The sequence below is a fragment of the Microdochium trichocladiopsis genome (assembly GCF_020744255.1).
Source record: "Microdochium trichocladiopsis strain MPI-CAGE-CH-0230 chromosome Unknown B0I36scaffold_7, whole genome shotgun sequence".
NCBI classification, from domain to species: Eukaryota; Fungi; Ascomycota; class Sordariomycetes; order Xylariales; family Microdochiaceae; genus Microdochium; species Microdochium trichocladiopsis.
In genome coordinates this window covers 964,428-983,175 of record NW_025763550.1, presented here as the reverse complement: position 1 = coordinate 983,175, position 18,748 = coordinate 964,428, and the positions used below count along the sequence as shown (strand labels likewise).

The 18,748-nt window shown below is 55.5% G+C and overlaps 5 protein-coding genes across 5 annotated transcripts; 4 read left to right on the top strand and 1 right to left on the bottom strand.

Moving 5' to 3' along the window:
• The first annotated feature begins 60 nt into the window (after positions 1-60).
• On the top strand, positions 61-1,067 carry B0I36DRAFT_139104 (uncharacterized protein). The gene has a single exon (XM_046148341.1). It carries the CDS (start codon positions 175-177, stop codon positions 676-678), a length of 504 nt encoding a protein of 167 aa, XP_046010282.1. The 5' UTR covers positions 61-174; the 3' UTR covers positions 679-1,067.
• A 2,034-nt stretch (positions 1,068-3,101) lies between these two features.
• B0I36DRAFT_375332 (ribosomal protein L35A) lies at positions 3,102-3,603 on the top strand (the record flags this gene model as incomplete). The annotated part of the gene is made up of 4 exons (XM_046160359.1): positions 3,102-3,136; positions 3,173-3,268; positions 3,330-3,430; positions 3,506-3,603. 4 exons carry the CDS (start codon positions 3,102-3,104, stop codon positions 3,601-3,603), a joined length of 330 nt encoding a protein of 109 aa, XP_046010281.1.
• Positions 3,604-9,866: 6,263 nt separating this feature from the next.
• B0I36DRAFT_139033 (uncharacterized protein) lies at positions 9,867-11,559 on the top strand. Its single transcript, XM_046148339.1, has 4 exons — positions 9,867-10,417; positions 10,487-10,576; positions 10,639-10,806; positions 10,874-11,559. Exons 1-4 carry the CDS (start codon positions 10,012-10,014, stop codon positions 11,461-11,463), a joined length of 1,254 nt encoding a protein of 417 aa, XP_046010280.1. The 5' UTR covers positions 9,867-10,011; the 3' UTR covers positions 11,464-11,559.
• Positions 11,560-12,608: 1,049 nt separating this feature from the next.
• Positions 12,609-14,175, bottom strand: B0I36DRAFT_327177 (uncharacterized protein). Its single transcript, XM_046154438.1, has 3 exons — positions 13,599-14,175; positions 13,315-13,406; positions 12,609-13,149 (listed from the first exon to the last, which is right to left on the bottom strand). Exons 1-3 carry the CDS (start codon positions 13,712-13,714, stop codon positions 12,983-12,985), a joined length of 375 nt encoding a protein of 124 aa, XP_046010279.1. The 5' UTR covers positions 13,715-14,175; the 3' UTR covers positions 12,609-12,982.
• A 214-nt stretch (positions 14,176-14,389) lies between these two features.
• On the top strand, positions 14,390-18,693 carry B0I36DRAFT_327174 (SNF2 family N-terminal domain-containing protein). Its single transcript, XM_046154437.1, has one exon. It carries the CDS (start codon positions 14,764-14,766, stop codon positions 18,214-18,216), a length of 3,453 nt encoding a protein of 1,150 aa, XP_046010278.1. The 5' UTR covers positions 14,390-14,763; the 3' UTR covers positions 18,217-18,693.
• Positions 18,694-18,748: the final 55 nt, after the last annotated feature.

The following is an 18,748-nucleotide window of genomic DNA, read 5'->3' as shown; positions in this document are numbered from 1 at the left end:
GTAGCAAGAGCTACCACCCGGAAGATTTATTTGAGATGTTGTTCTGCGAATGCCATGTGCGAGAGACTCAGCTCTGCGGAGCATGTCGCCACAGAATGAAGGAGAATTGGCCGGCCGCTCGAAGCGATCAGTGTCACCGAGGATGGACAGAGGATGGCGGCGGGGTGGAGGTAGATGGAGGGGAGCTTGCAACTCACGAGGCGGCGGAGTCCATTGCGGGCAGCCGAGATAGCAGGGATTCGCCTAAGGCTGCGATGCAGTGCTTGCTGGGACTGGGATGGATGCTGCGGCGAGCAGTGGTTTTTTCCGTGTCGTCGAGAGGTTGGAGGTGTCGTGGGATGGTGGAATGGGGAGTGGAAGAAGTTGTCGAGGTGCTCGCGGCTCGTCGCAGCACGAAGGCGGCGGCCCAGCTCAGTGCGGCCGGTCCGGACGAGGGAAGCTCCAGCGCCGACTGGAGATTTCCTGGACGTCACAGCGAAGCGGCAGCCCACTTGCCCACCCCGACCCCACCGCTGCGTAATAATCGCCCAGCAGGACCTGCCGCCAGGGCTGGCCTTCGCTCAAACCTACCTCAACTCTACGTCGCACCCTCCGGCGCCTCCGCCGCCACAGGTGCTGCAAGTGGGCATCATCTTCGGCGCTTTTGCTGCGCTCTGCGCTGAGGGATCCCCTGCTTAGCCTGCCTGCGTGCTGCCCAGAGCCTGCATATCACCTCCCAATCTCGAGCTGGTGGGGGCTCGTGTTTCTCGCCGTGCTGCTGGCTGAGCCAGCAGACCCCGCGCGAGGCGAAGCTCTCTTACATGACCCCCCAAGCCAGCAGCTCCTCCTCCCCAACGACGGCATAGCACTTTTGGGGCTACATTCTCGACATTCCGCCACATCCAGTCTGCGGTACTCCGTAGGCAGGCACCACGTGCGACAGCTTTTGCTGGACAGGCTATTTGCAGCCCCTTGTCATCACTAAGAGCCTCGCTCGCCGCGAGCCACCAGGGACCTGCAGGGTGCCGAGTCGACAGTGGGTCGGCGTGGGTTTCACCCATTACGTAGCATAGCTCGGCCGCCTGATGGGTTCTCATGTCGACGGAAGGACGGAGGACCCCTGTATTTTTCGCCATTTCCGCCGGCACGGGCCACTCCCAAAGTGTGTTGTGATCAATAAGCATCTACGCCACTCCCATGGACGGAGATATCGGTGGAAAGACCCTGCAACCCAGCTCACCTGGAACCCGCTCGATTTCGAAATCTGAGCCGTATCAGGCTCTTTGGAACAGAAGGTTGCCACGCACCATGAAGGGAAAAGCTGCGTCGTAAAGTGCCGGTGCTTTGACTTTTCCCTACCTTGAGGCTGACATTAGAGGAGGTCTTCTTAGAATATTGCAAGGTGAACGCCTGGCACTATCTGCCGTTAGCTCGGAACTCTGTAAGCTTGCTGCAATTCACCCTTGTAATTGCTAGGTGTGACATGCAAAAAGGTCAAGGCCTTGTGGGAGTTGGTAGAGAGCCTGGAGACCCAGGGCATTGGACAGATACTTATTCAGAGGCCGAGAGGATCAGGACGGCAGCGAACAAGTCGAGGCAAAAGTGGTTGCTTGCGACGGGCTATTGACGAGGCCCATACATTGAGAGGCCAGAGAGAGGCATTCCAGGCTGCCAAAGAGGGGCGCTGCTTGGTGTGATTCAAGCTGCAGTCTGGACAAACATTGTCAAGAGTCATCACAGCACACGCTTCAAGGACATTTCCGCCAGGTTGTGTCTGGGTGTTGCCGAGCCTTAACAATCACGCCCCCCACGCTCTGTCATAGGGAGGTTGGCCGCCATGATGCGCTTACCAATATGGACCTGCGCGCGAAGGCGGGACGGGGGGCGGCGACGGCGCCTTCGGTCTCTTTCATTGACGCGGATAAAGGGAAACTGGTGGGGGTTTTGAGAATCCACAACGATGCACAGATGGTCAAGCTTCACCGCACCCGCAGCTCTCGCTCTGTTGCGCCGCCGACATCCGCATAAACAGCTGGCACACAATGCCGCGAGGTGGGGATGTTCTTCGAAGCACGTGGCCGGACCGACATGATTGCTGGAGCTTCTCACCATCATGTGTGCCCAAAGAAGGGCGAAAGTCCACTTGCTTCTACGCACGCTTGTCCCGCACGCTGGCCCTTTGCAGTAGTCGCATGTGGGCAGCCAGGAGTGCTGGTGAGCTCAAGACTCAGGACGAGCGACTATTGTGTGGCTGAGTAAGCGCAATACATTCGCATTCAGCCAGAGTTCACCGACTCGCCAGCAAGAGGTCCAAGAATCAATCTGTGTATGTGTCTGAACACTACACAAGGGAGCAACATGACGATCGGAATATGCCTTTCTGTTTGCGGTAGCATGAAGACCCAACCTTCGGTATAGCTCAGGTACGGCTGTTGATCTACAAAGTTGAGTTAGCCCAGGTCGCACGCATCACAGGCGGTCCCAGTGCTCAAGTGAAGCGTGATGCACTGGCCAAACATAATGCGACCTATGTCATCAGTCTCTGCATAAATCGGGAAATGTGCAGAAATCATGTGACTAGGCGGTGTCGCGCGGCAGATTGCCGGCTCGTCTCGCACCCACACGAGTTTCGGTTTTTCAAAAATACCAACCAAAATTGAGGGACCCACAATCATCACCCATAGCCCGGTGCCTCGCTTTGAAGATAGGACTGCACCGAACTCCACGACAACGACTCTCGCCCAGCAGCACACCATTCTCCCGGATCGACGGATTCCCGAGGACGGCACAGATACTAACCGACAAGATGCCTACCGAAGCCGGACACAGACGTGAGTAGAACCTCGGGTGGAAGGACACACGCCGGCGCGCTCGCACGATTTTTTCTTTCGCAGAGTTCGGAGAGGTCACAATTCAGACAAAATATCGTCGGGCGCGCCAGCAGCAACATGTCAGAGGCGGATGCAGGTGAACATTCATGCTAACATCTCTTTGTCTACAGTATACGTCAAGTGAGTGCACCTTGAACTTGTTTTACACCGATCTCGGATCCGCACATTCTCGGCAACACCACGGCTGGACAACTCAACCCGACGCATTGCTCGAACGAATGTCGCAACGACATGTCTTTTATGGAAACTGCGCACGACACCGAAACGTCAGGACAATCCCGCTGACCACCTTTTAATCATAGGGGTCGCCACCTCAGCTACCAGCGTAGCCGGCACGTCACCCACTCCAAGACGAGTCTGATCAAGATCGAGGGTGTTGACGACACCAACGCCGCCAAGTATGCAGTCCAAATCTAGGAGCAAACAGCTTGAAACAGTTTGAGACTAACAGCACCGCAGCTTCTACCTCGGCAAGCGTGTCGCCTACGTCTACAAGGGCCAGAAGGAGATCCGCGGCACCAAGGTCCGCGTCATCTGGGGCAAGGTCACCCGCCCTCACGGTATGCCTCCGCAATTCTCGCTCGGCAGTCGGTTTTTCGACCACGGAACAATCTGTACTGACAGATATTTTACAGGCAACTCCGGCGTCGTCCGCGCCAAGTTCAGCACTCCTCTTCCCTCCAAGTCGTTTGGTGCTTCTGTTCGTGTCATGCTCTACCCCTCTTCGATATAAACATGGGGATAGGCCGGAGTTTGGAAGCGTGGACGGTTCATGGTTAGGCTGCATCTGGGTTAGGCAAGGATTCACGGTTTCGACCTTGCGTGTCTAGCAAAATCGACAACGAAATCAAAAAAAGGGAAAATACCAACAAAGAACTCTACACAACCACGCGCGCGCACATCACATCACACACGCATCGGGGAACGGGCATGCACTCTTGCTTCTTTTGACAACCCTGTGACAACGCTTCGTCGAGACGGCACAATCGGAACAGAACCCCGAAAGAGGATGGAGGACAATCCCTGGACCCAATCACTTTTACGCGATGAATTACGAAAAGACAAAAAGATAAGAGGGCGAATGATGGGGACTACCCTGGCCGACACTCACGACTGGAACGACTACCTCGCACGAGACAATTTGCTCTGGGATCTGCCTCAATCGGGCTGACAGAAGACCAAACCATGTTTCTGAGAGGTTTTCGGATAAAACGTCGGCGGAGTGCTGTGGCCAGGGCCAACTCAAGAGTGGTATTGACTTTGGTTTGATAACGGAGTTCGCCATGCTTTAGACACCACCACCATCAGTCACCCGAGAAATCCAAAGAAGGCGACACTCGCCATAAATAGTACTTTGCCATACCTTGTTTTCAATTAGTGATGGACTTCCCCGGTCATGCACACATTCATGATGACACCCACACCCTTTGCGTAATTCTGGCTCAGTACGGTGGCTCTTGACACTGGCTTCACAACTCGCAATATAACCGTAATATCGAACCGTAACAATGTATGTCCCAAGTCACATTGACTAATCGAGACACGCTCGATCTCGTGGCGGATCTCACCACAATTCGGATCCCAAAGAATTATTCCCCAAGTCTAGCTCAGGTCCGCAACAAACAGCTGGCAAAACGACTACCGCATCTGCTGATGTGCTGTGTCTCTTTCTTCGATGGCCCAGCGCGTGGTTGGGGGAAGTCTGGTATTTCTGACGGGAAGGGAGAAGCACATCACACTACAATATTGCTTGTTGAGTCACTAAGTTGGTCGTGTAGCTTGGCACCGTTCTTAACTCAATTCAATACGACCAGTCAATTGAAAGTATTTGCCGGTGGTTTGTCTTGTTTTTTATCAATCATCACGTTTTCTGCTGGACTGACATCGAGGGGGAGAGAGGGCAAGGAGCGGCACACATCATCATGGGCAGCTGGTTTAAAAATTCCTTGTGTTGAAGAATGTGAAAGACTCTTGGCTGCGAGCTGCCAGCTTAGTCATTATCGTGACGTTATATGCTACGCTCCACCTTCCCATCGCGTTTCCAAGCGTAACACGCCTTCCGTATTGGAGATCCTGGTTCCTTTGAAGCGCCAGTCGTTCTAGAGTGCCGCCTCTAACTTATCACGCTTGTCAAGGCCGGCATTTCCATTCACCTGGACTTCAGAAAGGGTCTTTGGCAAAGAGATCTTCGAGATCGGATTTCGAGCTTCGATCAGGATGAGTACGCAGTCGAGTGACCGGATGGCGTGATACATGCCCCGGCTTGTCGACACCACGAACAATCCGAAACCGGACTAAACGTGCTTCTTGCCCCATTGTTGATCTTACCAATCTAAATACTATTTTGCTTCTCCTTCGTATTTCCTATGATTTCGTACGAACAAGGTATGGCTCGGCAATGAAGCAACGACATCTTGACAGTTCCCCCGTCGAGACAACACGCGCCAGTCGAGTCACGGTCCTCTGCTTGTTGCGGCGCAGAAAGGAAAAAATCTTGAGGATTTCGCACATATTCCCTATTTGAGGTTTATCTGGAAACGTAGGAGCGACTTGATAGGACTGGAAAGCTGACCCTGGTCCTCCAGCTAGACCAAAGCCTCGTTCGCACCCAGACATTGTTTGCTCGCCGCTGGAGTGTATCAAGCATCCACGACACCACTTGTCCCCATGAAAATATCGACTCGTAAACATGGCTGACTGGGAAATGTTTCGGGTCCGGGAGTCCCGACAACCAGCCTCCTGGGTCTAGAAATCCTGCCAAGCATACTGTTCAGCCCAGCTCCATCGACTACAGCCAGACTTCACACGGGTGACCCGCCTATTTTCCTTTCCTGACGCGAGTGCCTTCACGCGGGCTACCCGTCGTCTTGCGATGGACAAGTCCATCTTCTCCCGGTTCAATTCCCTTTCCTTGGTCACTCGTACCATGAAATTGGTCCCACGCTACTTGGCTCACAATTCCCACCAGTGCCTCTCGCCAAGATAGTTATATGTAACATTCTCAAGCACCCGGATTCTTAGTTGCGTGGTTGTTTATGCAAGCGAAAACGACGAGTGAGGACCTCACGAAAAGGCAGACACAAACAAACAAGCAGTGAAGACAAGCTTCACGCAGATGTAGACGTGCTCACAGGAGCTTCATGCCCCATGGCAGGAACCCAAACGCGCCCCCAGCTCCTCTCCGAGAGTGTTTAGACGTGTATGCAGACCCGTCCACGATGCCGACTAGGCGATCTGATGAAATCGTCCATACTGGTGCCTGACAGGATGTCCTCTCTCATCTGCCGTTGCTGTGCCTGACGAGTGAACCGCCCAAGGTCGCCGCGGCTAATGTTTAGTTTTATGGCTTGTTCCGCTTATTTCAGGGAGCAGATGCTCCTTGAGTTGTCCTGTACGCCGTTTGCGAAGCTTTCAGAGGCGGGATCTGCCGAACCGCCAAAGTTTTGTTTTAGACATTGTCGTCCGTCATCATCGTAACGGCCAGGCGTGTCCCAGCAGCTGAGCAAGCTCCCGCTCCCGCAGGTGACTTTTTATGCACTGGCTGGGCCCATGGCAAGTTTCTGCATTCGACGTCGAGGGGCCTGGAACATGCCGTGCTATGCCTACTATGCCCATGCCAGGCGCGGCGACCCTTCCTTCCTGCTCTTCCATTTTTGCAACGACCGAGTGGGTCACGCATATGTACTTTAAGTACGCTATCGTACATAGTGCTTGCATGCATTCCTGCCCCGATTCCGGCGGCACGACTCGACAAGACCATCCCCCGCGCGCAAAGAGGACCGCCCGCAGCCGCCTGCCGCAGATCTTTGACCATTAGCGAAGTTATGTACTTACGACACAGATATCCATGCGTCTAACTGGGAGCTAAGCTCGCAGCAGAACCACGCAATGTGAAGGCACGTCAATTGCCGCATCCAGCCAGCTCGACAGCTCCACGCTGCATTCGCAGGGGTCGCTCGCTCCGCTCCGCTGCCCTTCCCTTCCCTCTCCCCCACTAACTTACTGTAAGCTTGGACTTGGCTAGGCCAGGGCGAAAATTGAGTCGCGCCGAAAGTCTATTACGAGCACAACACGCACGTGGGCTGTTTTCTTGTGTCTTCTGCTTGCCTGCTCCACCATGCAAGCAAATGTCGTCCGTCCAGAGCTGCCCATTGCTGCTGGGCATCCTCAGACGCGGCACCAATGCGTGATTGCCGCCTTTGCAATTCTTCAATTGCCCGCGGGTCGGCGTCTGTTGTCCGGCATTGACGAGATCGCTGCCACCAAGATCGTGTGCCCCACGGAAATTGGCGCATAATTCGAACAACGCAGCCGAGAGTCGGCGGCGGCGAGGAGAGAGATAGATGAGAAAGGCATCTCAGGCACGCCAGCCAGACGGAGCGGGCGGGCCTGCAGGTTGACGTGAGACCGGGGGGGGGGTCGTCGCCCATCGCCCATGCCGACAAAACCGGATTCTGCTGGCTTTCCCATCCAACGAGGCCTGTCCTGCAGGGGCACCCGGTTTCGCAGTGGATCCTCGGTGGTGCTCGACATGGGCGATGGATGGTTCGGGTGCCAAGCCCCTTGGCGCGGACTGCTCGTGCTGGACGATACGAGCGAGTCTCGCATCTTTTCAACCATGACCAAGTGGTAGTAAGTGGTCGCATGTATTACTGCGTTGCCGGCCACGTCTCCGTCGCCCGCGCGTGCTGGTGCCAGTCTGGCCTGGTGGAGGTACGTGCCTGTCGTGTCAAGCCACGATATGCAGTGACCGCCCGCAAGAAACCATGGTGCCCCTCCGCACCAGCTCGGCCGCCAGCTTTGATCCGGCCAAATCCACTTGAGAGATCCAGCGTGGTCTGCCAGGGTTGGCAAAACGAACTCTAAAACAAAACAGAAACTTGCGCGCAAATTGAAACCATGGGTAACTCTGGAGCTTCCTTGCCATCTGCATGGACGATCCTGGACGTTTCCTGATGGACTGCCGGGTCAATCGTCACACCTTGGGGGCCCAGATGACTTTGAGACGATGGGGGAGACTTGGTGCCGCGACACCTGGTCCTGGCATTCCCCGCTCCCTCCGGATTGGCCTTGACATCTCGATGCCCCAAGATCTCTGGCGGCATCTGAATTTGTCTCACTGCGTAACAGAAGGTAGATGATCCGTGGACAAGAAGCTGATCCACAGGTGCAAGGGTGCTCGTCAAGGGTGGGTTCTGATGGAGCATTGCCCGTGCGTGTGGCATCGGCGATCTCGTCATCAAGGGCCCTCACAGCCGGGCACCCGCGTTAGTGCTACACATTAACTTTGGTCAAGGAGGACTGCCACGCGTTGTTGCAGGATGGAAGTCCTGGCAGTTTCCAACCTTTTGATGCCCACCGCGGTCCTGACACTTGGTCGTGCAGCAGGTAGTTGTTCTCCCGTCTGCAGATTGAGCTTCTTCTGGAGAGACGCAGCTGGGACTGGCCAAATACCCTAGTCAAGTTCGCCATCTGCCAGCCACTAAAGACTCATTATTCGCACCAGCAATATGAGCCGACGACGGACATCGTCTTGGCAATCAAGTACGAACTAATAGTGGGAAGCGGCGCGCTAAGCCAGCCGTGGTACGCAGTACGTGCCCTAGCTTGCCACTCGCCGGTGAGATTGTACCTCGTTTCAAGCAGCCGCTCGACCCCCCAACCCCGGTTGATATCTGTGTCAAACACGAGCACTGGTGGCTCTCTGGGGCCAGTCCGGTGGCCATGAGAATGTGCAGTACTCCGTAAGTATCAACAGAACCCGACAGATTGCCCTGCGGCGCATTGATCAAATCCGCAGATGGATGGCTAAAAAAGACAACTCTGGCAGGCCAGCCCCCGTATCTTGTAGCTCGTTGCTTGATTGTCCACCAGCAAGCTTGGCCAAGTGATTTTGACGGGGTTGGCGGGCAGGAGATAAGGCCGCCGTTCGTTGAGCCACCGAACTGGCCCCTGGCTAGCCGCCAGTGGCATTGCCTACACATTGGAGCAGAGGATCCTAAGCTGGACACGCTCTCTCTGCCCTCTTTCACGCCAGCCGCAGAAGCAGCCCGCCAGCCACCAGCTGCTCTGCCCGTTCGAGCTGATGGCGCTTGCAAGCAGTGGCAAAGTTGGGGCTAAAGTTAGGGGGCCATGGATCTGCTCGGGTAGGGATGATGCGTACCTCGAGGCGCAGTGCGCAGCGTGGCGTCATGTATGGTCATGTATGTACGGACCACGGTGGTCATCGTGCAGGGCTGGTCCAACCTTAGTCGAGGGCCGCGCCATAGTGACTTTTGGATCTGCGAGGGGGATGGGCAACAGGCACGTACCTGCTGCTGCGTTTCCAGCCCCGCCCACTTGCGCGCCGGTCGCTTCAACTTGCGGGAGAAACCCAACCCGGTCGCTCACTTAGTCTGCATTCAGCACACAGCACGTCGCGGCAGCAGCCAGAGTGCCCTCGAGTGCTTGCGGCCGGGCGGGCGTGCAACAACGAGGTGGGTGTCATTCACACGCATGCTGAGACGGCCCTTCCGCCGGCCTCTTTTGACCGATGTGTGATGGTGTATTATGTAGTACTGAGGCCGCGCCCCCGCGGCGGCGCATCACCCCATCATCCATCCATCCCCCTTCCCATCCCATCCATCCATTTCTGTAAACGCCCCACGCCATCTCCTCGCATCCCGGTCTTCGTCCAACCACGGCCTGCTCGCACTCGTGCCTTCACCAGCCAGCACTTGCACATACGACGGGCACCCGACGTAACCTTGGCTGCGTGCCCGGCCACCAGGCACCAGCATAACCAGCCATTACATTACCGCCGCGCTCGCCCCGTGCAAACAGCATCCTGGCCGTCCCAGAAACAACTCTGAGATTGCATTGCCCACACACCCGCCCCCCCGGCAACCATACCCACGATCGCTTCTGACAGGACGCTCCGCTCGCTCCCTGACCCTCTCTCGAGACTCCGTATCTCCTCGATCCACGCGCGCCAGCGACCCCTGGCTCTCCACCACCAACCCACCGTATCACCCGCTTTCCTCCACTTCCTGTGGTCAGTGCCTGCCGATTGCGACCGGGATTCCCGCCGCGCGAGATACCACCAGCACCAGCACGCTTATCTAGCAGTCTAGCAGGCGCACGGCCTGCTCCCGACGCTGCCATGGCGACTTCCCAATACAACAGCCAGCACCAGCCGCTGCCGTCTGTCCCTCAGCACGACAACGTCCAGTCCTACGGTTACCCGCCGTCCGCGCCGTCCCAGCAATATCACTACCAACAACAACAACAACAGCAGCAACAGCAGCAGCAGCAGCAGCAGTACGCTCCTCAGAGCCAGCCTCAGTACCAGCAGCAGCCTCCGGCGCACTCCCAGCAACCATTTCGGCAGGGTGTTCCCGAACCCCCGCGCCCCAAGACCAGAGGACTGAGTTTCCGCTCGGAAAAGTCGCACCACAGCTCAAACAGCCCCGGCAAGAATAATCTCCAGGAGACACACGCCGAAAAAGAAGCCAAGCGCCTTCACAGCAAGGCCGACCCTACACTTGCGATGCAGGAGGCTGAACCTTGTTAGTACTAGCCATGAATCATTGTATTCGTTCTGGAAGTATAACTGACTCATATCTTTTTACAAACAGCGGCCATCGCGGCCCAGGCTGCAGGGAAAGACGCGGCACTCCGGCCACTGAGTTCAATTCAACACAAGGGTTACGACGGATTGGCCATTGGTGTGTATTCTTGTGCTCGGAACAGTTGCAGAGCTCCTTGCTGACTTGTTTTGGTGTGCTAGTCGATCCTGACCGGTCGAATCCTACACGGTCGCGCTGGGAGCGCCCGCTTGAGACAATTCGCAGCTTCGAAGCCGCCATTGACGGCAACTACAACCGCAAGTCATTTTACAGATCCGAGTCTGAGTCTGCATTGAACGGCTGGAACCGCCGCACAAGTCAGTATGGAAGTAAGTGGTTATGCTTCTGGATTACTCATTCTGCATGCAGAATACTGGCACTAACAATTGGTAATAGATCAAGGTGGTCCACCACGGTTTCCTCAGAACAGCTATTATGGCAGCCGGCCGCACTCCATCTACCGCCCAGAGAGCGTGGTTTACGACACAGGACGCCACGACGGAGGCGGACCCGGCCGCGACGGGTATTTCGAGGGCCACGACAACGGGCGGCGCTACCACCGGCAGCAATCTGAGCCACATCTGAACCGCGCCAACGGGGCAAGAAATGTGTATCCGATGTCGAACAGCCACCAATCCCACGAGACCGTGGCATCCGGCTCCGGCAGCGGAAGCGAGCCTGCGGGCTACTCGACAGACCCGAGCAGCGAGAATAGCTCAATGGGGCGACGCTCGCCCCCCAAGCGGCAAGAACCAGCTCAAGACTATGGCATCAAGTTTGGCCAGACTGGTTACGAAAACCGGTCTTTTGCGCCATCCGGCTTGTCCAACTCCCAGACCAACCAGCCAGCCGTTCCCAGGAAGGATGTCGGTGGAGCCATGCTGCGAAAGCAGACTGCACCCCCACCAGTCACCGCGACACAGGCCCGACCAGCACCTGTGGAAAAGAGGAAGAGCTGGTTCTCGAAGCGTTTCAGCAAGGCCTAGGCGGCTTTTCTGAACCAAGCACACAGCTCGAAACCCTGAACACCAGCACAAATCATGCTGGACGATGTTATACGACGACTTTTTAGTACTTTTTCTCATTTTCGAAAGATACCCTTCGGTCCAAATTATGGCTGCTCAATCCACCGGGCCGCACTCTGACGCAATATTGAACTGTACTCTGTTCATTTACGCTATGATATACCCATCCAGGCCCTGAGGACGCCTAGTATAGGTTGGAGGCGCAGTTGGTGACTTCCACGATGCGCATGACCGATGATCGAATGGATGAAATCCTTCAGGCGGAGCACATGGGATCGCTTCGTTCTCAAGGTGGAGGCAACGCGGCAGCCAATTGAAGAATATGACAAGATTGGCAAGGGTCTTGCCAATGAGGGTGTGCGTTCGGCGCACCAGCAACGAAGACCACACAACACGTACACGACATCACACTGGGAATGCACACAGTAGCCGTGCATACCAGGAAAGGATTACAACACAAATAACACACCACATCCAGAAGACGCATAAGGAAGCGCTTGCCGACCTATTCTTTCTTCCTGGCGTTTTCCTTGCGTCACTCCGCGAGTCCCGTTCCTGGCGAAATCATTTGTTCACCTCTACTAGCATAATGTCTAAATAGGCAAATTTGAGGCCGGATGAGAAGCACAGAAAATTGTATTGTGACTGCAAGATAGCTCGTGTGCATGTTCTGCTATGTGAACCATGTCCCACTCGCTTTTCATTTGTATTGTCTATTGCCTGTGACCTGTGTGTTGCCATGCCGATAGTGTAAATTTTCTTCTCGACAGGCCGGCAAGCACGGTGAATGCAAGAATTAAGACTCGGGGACAGTGGTCGCAGCTCACCTGGCCCTGCCTACTTGTGACACCGTTTGTGCCCGGACTGAGACGGAGGAAAGCAGTTTGGAAGTCCATCGTGAAAGTTCCGTTCCTCCTCGTCGGACTTCTCAGTGCAGCAATGACCTGCCTGCCCATCTGGCTTTGTTGACGGCAATGGCGAGAAGATTGTTGACAGTCATGCTCATCGGATCAATCTCACTCTCCTTATGGATCTGGCATGTTCCTGGCGTATTTCTTATGCGTTAAGGCTCCGATTAACCTTGCTTGATACGCGGAGCGTCTATTGCTTATCTCGTGACTTGGGGAGAGAATCCTGTCCTCTGCTCTGTTTACCGAGCGAGACACATGGCGTATAGCCGCTGTAACCTGCCGGGCAGCAAGCAAGAGCGCGCACGCAGACATGCGGTTTGCTTTCGGGGACACATCCATCGAAGATATGGAGAGAGAGGGGGAATCAGATACCCGCAGAATAGAGCCGGACGGTTTTCAACACGTGTGTAGCATTGCCTCGTGTTTTCTTTTTTTGTCTTGTCTCTTTTTCATTCTGTACTCCTGCTCGGTTTTCATTGACGAAGCTGGATTTGGGCTACAACTATGTGGGAAAAGTAGCACACCAAAAAAACGACGACCAAGGTGGAAATCCAAGCAAAGAGAAAAGATCAACGGTCCTTCTTTGCCTCGCTGGCCAGGCTTTTGATGCTGTCCTTGCCGCCGCCGCCCTCTTGCCGCCGCTCACTCTCGTCCTCATTCATCGCGACGATGACGTAGCCGATCAGTACCACGTTGGCCATGACGGCGGCGAAACCGCCCGCGTAGCTTGCGTTGCCTTTGATTTTGAAGAGGTGACGGATGTTGTTAGTCTTGGTGTATGGGCAACCAGTTCCGTCGGGAGAATGTGGAAGGGAGGGGACGGGGGCGGGAAGGAATCTGTTGAGAGGATAGGGATGGAGGGATTTGAATTCATTGCAGGAGAGTGATCTGGCGGACATACCGTTGAAGAAAGTGTGCAGTGTGGCAAAGTAGGAGCCGATGGGGAGCACAATCATTGCCAGCGTTGCGGCGAGCAGCTTGAGGATGACATGCCTGCGAGAGGGCCTTGTCAATGAGGGTTCAAGAGCAGGCGAAGTTTGGACCAACAATGGCATGTATGTATATGAACAGCAAGGTCATCACCATCATCATCATTATTGGGGCTTGGCCGTTGCTGTCAACCACCACCCCACGGCAACACAGAGACGTGTTGCCGAAACAAAGGATCACATCACAAGGACTCACGTGGGTACTGCTGGCGCAATATTGGACTTCTGGGTGGTGCTGCCGGCAGAGGCGGAGAAAACCTCGTCTCGGTCGAGGGAGGTCTTCTCGGTAGTCACGATGCGCCTGGTGGCCATGTTGGCTGGTTCTTTTGCTGGCGCTGACGGGAGTCGGGGATATGGTTGACAACTTGAGTCTGAAGGGCCGACGTCTGTTGTTGCGATGTAATGTGTTGCTAGAGCTAGAGGTCAAGAGGGATGGGATGAGCCAACGAGAGCTGTTCATGAGCTGTCTGGTGGTGGAGCCTGGCACTGGTGGTGGCAGGAGTGGAGAGCGGGATGCAACTGCCTGGAAAGTGGGTGGTGGGCCTTGAAGCTGACGACATGACGAGCCCTGTCGAAGAACAGCCAACACGAACTAGGAACAACAACATGTCACGCAGAGAAAGATGGTTAGGTAGCTGATCACCAGTAGATACAGGCCCATCCCAGCCAGCAGTGTTCCCAGGAGACAAGATGGGCAACACGACACCACACAGAAGCAGAGACGCGGCCCCGACATGACATGCAAGAGCCCCACCAGGTCACCTGAGCTCGTGTCAAGTGCAGACGCGCTCACGTCGCGTCCGCAGCGGTTGCTCTCCCCTAAATTTTCGGGGGCGGGACCGGTGCAGCATCCACTTTTCGCTCCCGCGCGGGTGGGAACGTGCAGGCAAAGACAGACGGGACCCGCCGTCCTCTCGCTGCTCTCCGGTCGTGAACTCGGGCCCGCCTCTGCCTCTGTCGCCTGGCGTTTTCTTGCTCAAACATCATCACATTCGCTTCGCCTGACATCAGGCGTGGGCAGTGGCTTCGTGTGCGAGGAGGACCACTAAGAAAACAACGGCGTCGGATACCAGCCTGTGCAGAGCCAAGCCCGGCTACGACCAGCACCCTTGCGCCACCTCAATTCACGATTTCAATTTCAACCACACTCGTCCAAGGGCAAAACTCCCACCATCGTTTTCTCGACTCACAACTTATGCGGCCGCACACGACGAATTGTCTCCAATCGCTCTATCCGTTCTAGCCTGCAACCAAGATCCCTCGCTCTGGCGGTCTGGTAGTCTAGCTTCGGTTGGTTACTGTGACGTCAAAGAGTCCACCCTCGACCGCCTCGAGCGCTACACGCTCACCAACCCTCCAATATGGTTGGCCCTCACAGCTCTTCCAAGGGCCGGTCAGAATGGTTTGACATCGAGGACGATGACTTCGACGACCTCGCCAACTCGTCGCCATTCTTTACACAACCAACACAGCCAGCGAATCGCACTGGTGCGCACACCACGCAGCCAACGCAAATCTTGGACAGGGCGGCGCATGTTACCCAGCCCACACAGATTGTGGGCAAGACGGACCATACAACGCAGCCGACGCAGTTGCTAGATCGCAAGGTCATCCGCGAATCGTCGCCAGTCGTGCCGAGCTCCCCCAGCGTGGTCGAAGTTCCGGCATCCTCGCCCTTCCAACCGAAGACGACACCACCAAATCATGGCTCGAACGCGGCTCGCCCATCAATTGCCTCAGGCAGGATAGCCTCCCTTATGGCGCCAGCGGGCACAGCATTCAGGGCACCAGCAGCGCCTGCGCCTGCGCCGACCCGTGCACCGGCGAGCCGGCAATATCTCGAATTGTCCGACGACGAGATCGCGAAGGACTACAAGCATCAGGACAGCTCTGATGACGAAGTCACCCCCATGCGGGGAGACATTCGTCCGTCCTTTGTCAAACGGGATAGCGGAGTAGCTCAACCAGTCGTCGCAAGGCCCGTTGCTGCCAAGCCGCCTCCCAAGGACATCTCGCTAAATGATATTCCTAATTTACGACTTCGTTACCTGACCAAGGAGGTCTTTCGAGCCGTGCACAAGGCAAGACCAAACATTACCCTGCAAGCTTGCAAGGACGCCGTCCAGAAAGGAGGCTGGCAGGTCAATGCAGCTGTCCAGTCCATTATTGGGACCTCCGGGTCAAAACCCGCACCAGTCTCAAGGAGCAATAGCCAATCTACCAACGATGAAGGCAGTCAACCCGCAAGTGCAAAGAGCTCGTTCCAGTCCACCATCTCTCAGTTTGCATACAGCAATAAGCCTAGCTCAACCACCACGCCGAGCAGCGAGTCGACCCTGTCGGCACCTCCTCGACGTCGCCTCATGCAAGGCCGTAGGCAGCGCTCGCCTTCTCCGGCACAGGTCTTTTCTGTCTCGTCCTCGGCAACCTCGCCGCCTAGCAGTCCGGATCAGACTTCTGCCGACCAACCTCAAGAACGTGCCAAGCCGGTCGCACCCAAACGACGACTGATGCGCGGAATCAAGTCGAAGGGCCAGTCTGCCAAGGTCGTCACCGTCGACTCAGATTCGGATCCAGTCGCTGCCAAAGTCACGTTGCCCTCACGGAAGCGCAAGGCTGAGCACGATGCAGAGGCTTCTGAGGATGAGCTTTCCAGAGCCGTTGCAGATGACTCTAATAGCGACGTCCTTGTGGTGAATCCCAACGAGCAAAAAGTCCTCAATTATCTCAACTCTTGCTCAGCCGAAGAGCTGGGCCGCATGACCGGCTTGCCAAACGATGCCAGGCTGATGGTTGAGGCTGCCCCTTTTAAGAGCCTGGACGCTGCCGAGAGAGTATCCCGCAAAGACAAGCCGAAGTCCTCCCGGTCGAAGAATGCCCGTACAGAGATTGGCTCCCTTATCGTTGAGAAGCTGTCGTCATGGTTCGAAGCATTTGATGCTGCGGCTGTCGTCATTAAGAAGTGCGAAGACCGCGGCGCCCAGCTGCAGGCGGCCATGGCAAACTGGCCCATGGACAGAAACGGCCGGATGCGGTGTTCTCCCGGCCCAGATGGGGAAGACTGCTCTGCTATCATGATGCAGCAAATGCCAGTTCCCACTCAGCCTGCGTTGATGGATGCCGATGTGGTCAAGCTCAAGTCATACCAGCTGCTCGGCCTCAACTGGATGCATCTACTGCACCAAAATGGGTTCAGCGGCATTCTGGCCGACGATATGGGCCTGGGAAAGACTTGCCAGGTCATTTCATTCATCGCTCATCTTGTCGGAACATATGACGAACATGGCGGAGCGACGCGGCCTTGGCCAAACTTGATCGTGGTACCACCCAGCACGTACGAGAACTGGATCAACGAGTTTGAGCGCTTTGCGCCTGACATCAGCCTCTTCCTGTACTCCGGAGCAGAGCGCCGCGATACCGAACCTGAGGATGTGCAGGATTATCACGTCGTCCTCACGACTTATACTCAGATCGAGCGGAAAGTCGAAGACTTGCATTGGTTGCAGGGCCTGGAGCCGTACGCTGCCATCTTTGATGAGGGTCACAAGCTTAAGAACCCCAACACGAACGTCTATAAGCAGCTTAAGAGGGTTCCAATGGAATGGCGGCTCATTCTCAGTGGCACACCTGTGCAGAACAACCTGAAGGAACTGTTGTCGATCTTGAGTTTTGTTGAGCCTAATCTGTTCACGGAGAACGACTTTGGCCGCCTCAAGACCATCTTCGATGCCAAGGTCTTGAACAAGGACGTACACAACTTCGCTGCTCTCGCGAAGGAACGGGTTGGCAATGCGCGGACAATCATGGCTCCTTTCATTCTTCAGCGACGCAAGGCCGATGTGCTCGAACTGGCACAGAAGACTGAGCGCAACGAGATTGTGGGCATGCATCCCACGCAGAAAGCAATCTACGACGAGATCAAGGGGAGATATCTTATTCCCAAAGGCACTGCCAAGAAATCCGCAATCAAGGAGTCGAATCCATGGATGCAGCTGCGGAAGGCTGCTATCCACCATCAGCTCTTTAGAACACATTTCACCGACGAGCGCGTCGAGAAAATGGTCGACATTCTGTGGCAGAAGTGTACCGAGGAGGAGTTGTGCATTCAGAGCAAGGCCGATCGGCATAGGAAGCTCCTGCTCGAGGACTTTATGGCCAAATCCGACTTCCAGCTCCACCTGTGGTGCAAGGACTTCCCTAAGTACATTGGAAAGTTTGATATTCCTGATCGATCTTGGGAAGAAAGTCCCAAGGTCAAGAAGCTGCTCGAACTGGTCCGTGGCTATATCGAGACCGGCGACCGCGTCCTCGTCTTCAGCCGGTTCGAGATGGTCATCGACATCCTCCGCGAGACATTTCACGGCTGCGATATCCCATACTGCGAGCTCTCGGGTCGTACCTTGACGTCTGATCGGTTCCCCGAGATCCAAAAGTTCAATGAGAACCCAGGCATTCCCGTATTCCTACTTACTACGGGCGCTGGCGGCACCGGACTTAATCTGACGGCAGCCAACAAGATCATCCTGTTTGACCAGTCCGACAATCCGCAGGAAGATGTGCAGGCGTCAAACCGTGCGCACCGCATCGGCCAGACACGTGACGTCGAGGTAATCCGCCTCATCACGGAGAACACAGTCGAGGGCCTGGTGTACAACTCGTGCGTGAAGAAGCTTATGCTGGCGGCGTGTGTCGAGGGCCAGTACGGGGCGGGCATGGACGATGACGACAGCGAGGAGTCGATTGAGGAGCAGTGCCGCAAGCTCATGCTGCTTGAGAGCGCGGCCGAGGGCGAAGTCCGGTCGTCGCAGCTGTAGCAGGAGCTTCTCTTGCTCGTTGGACGTTGTGTGGTTCGTGGCGAGACGGCCTGGGTCTGTTTCTTGTCTTCAGTATTCCTAAGTATGTTTCTTGGGGCTGTTTTGTTTGTTAGCATGGCGGCTGCGTCGATTGGATATTCTTTTTCCCCCTCGTTTTATTATGGGCCACGCTCGGCCAGCGGCTGCGTTGCCATCAGTTATGTGGTTTTGGTCTAGAACTCGTGTCTTTGGGTTTTTCTGTTTAATCCTTGGACTAGGCTGAGTCTTCTGGATCACGGCACGGTCTTGTATCTGAAACGAGGTTTATCATGGCGTGCTACGTATGCTTGGACGGATGGAGTCGACTGTAGGCGATTGTTATGAGCGAGCAGTCGTAGTAGACCATATGTTTAGACCGAGACGAAGCGCACGTCATCCAACTCTGGATGCCGAGTGTTGAGAAAGAGTACAAGAGATAACCCCTTATCTTCCTTTCACGCACTTTTGGTCTCATTGTGTTAGGATTCGAATGGGGAGACTACCCGCGCGGGTG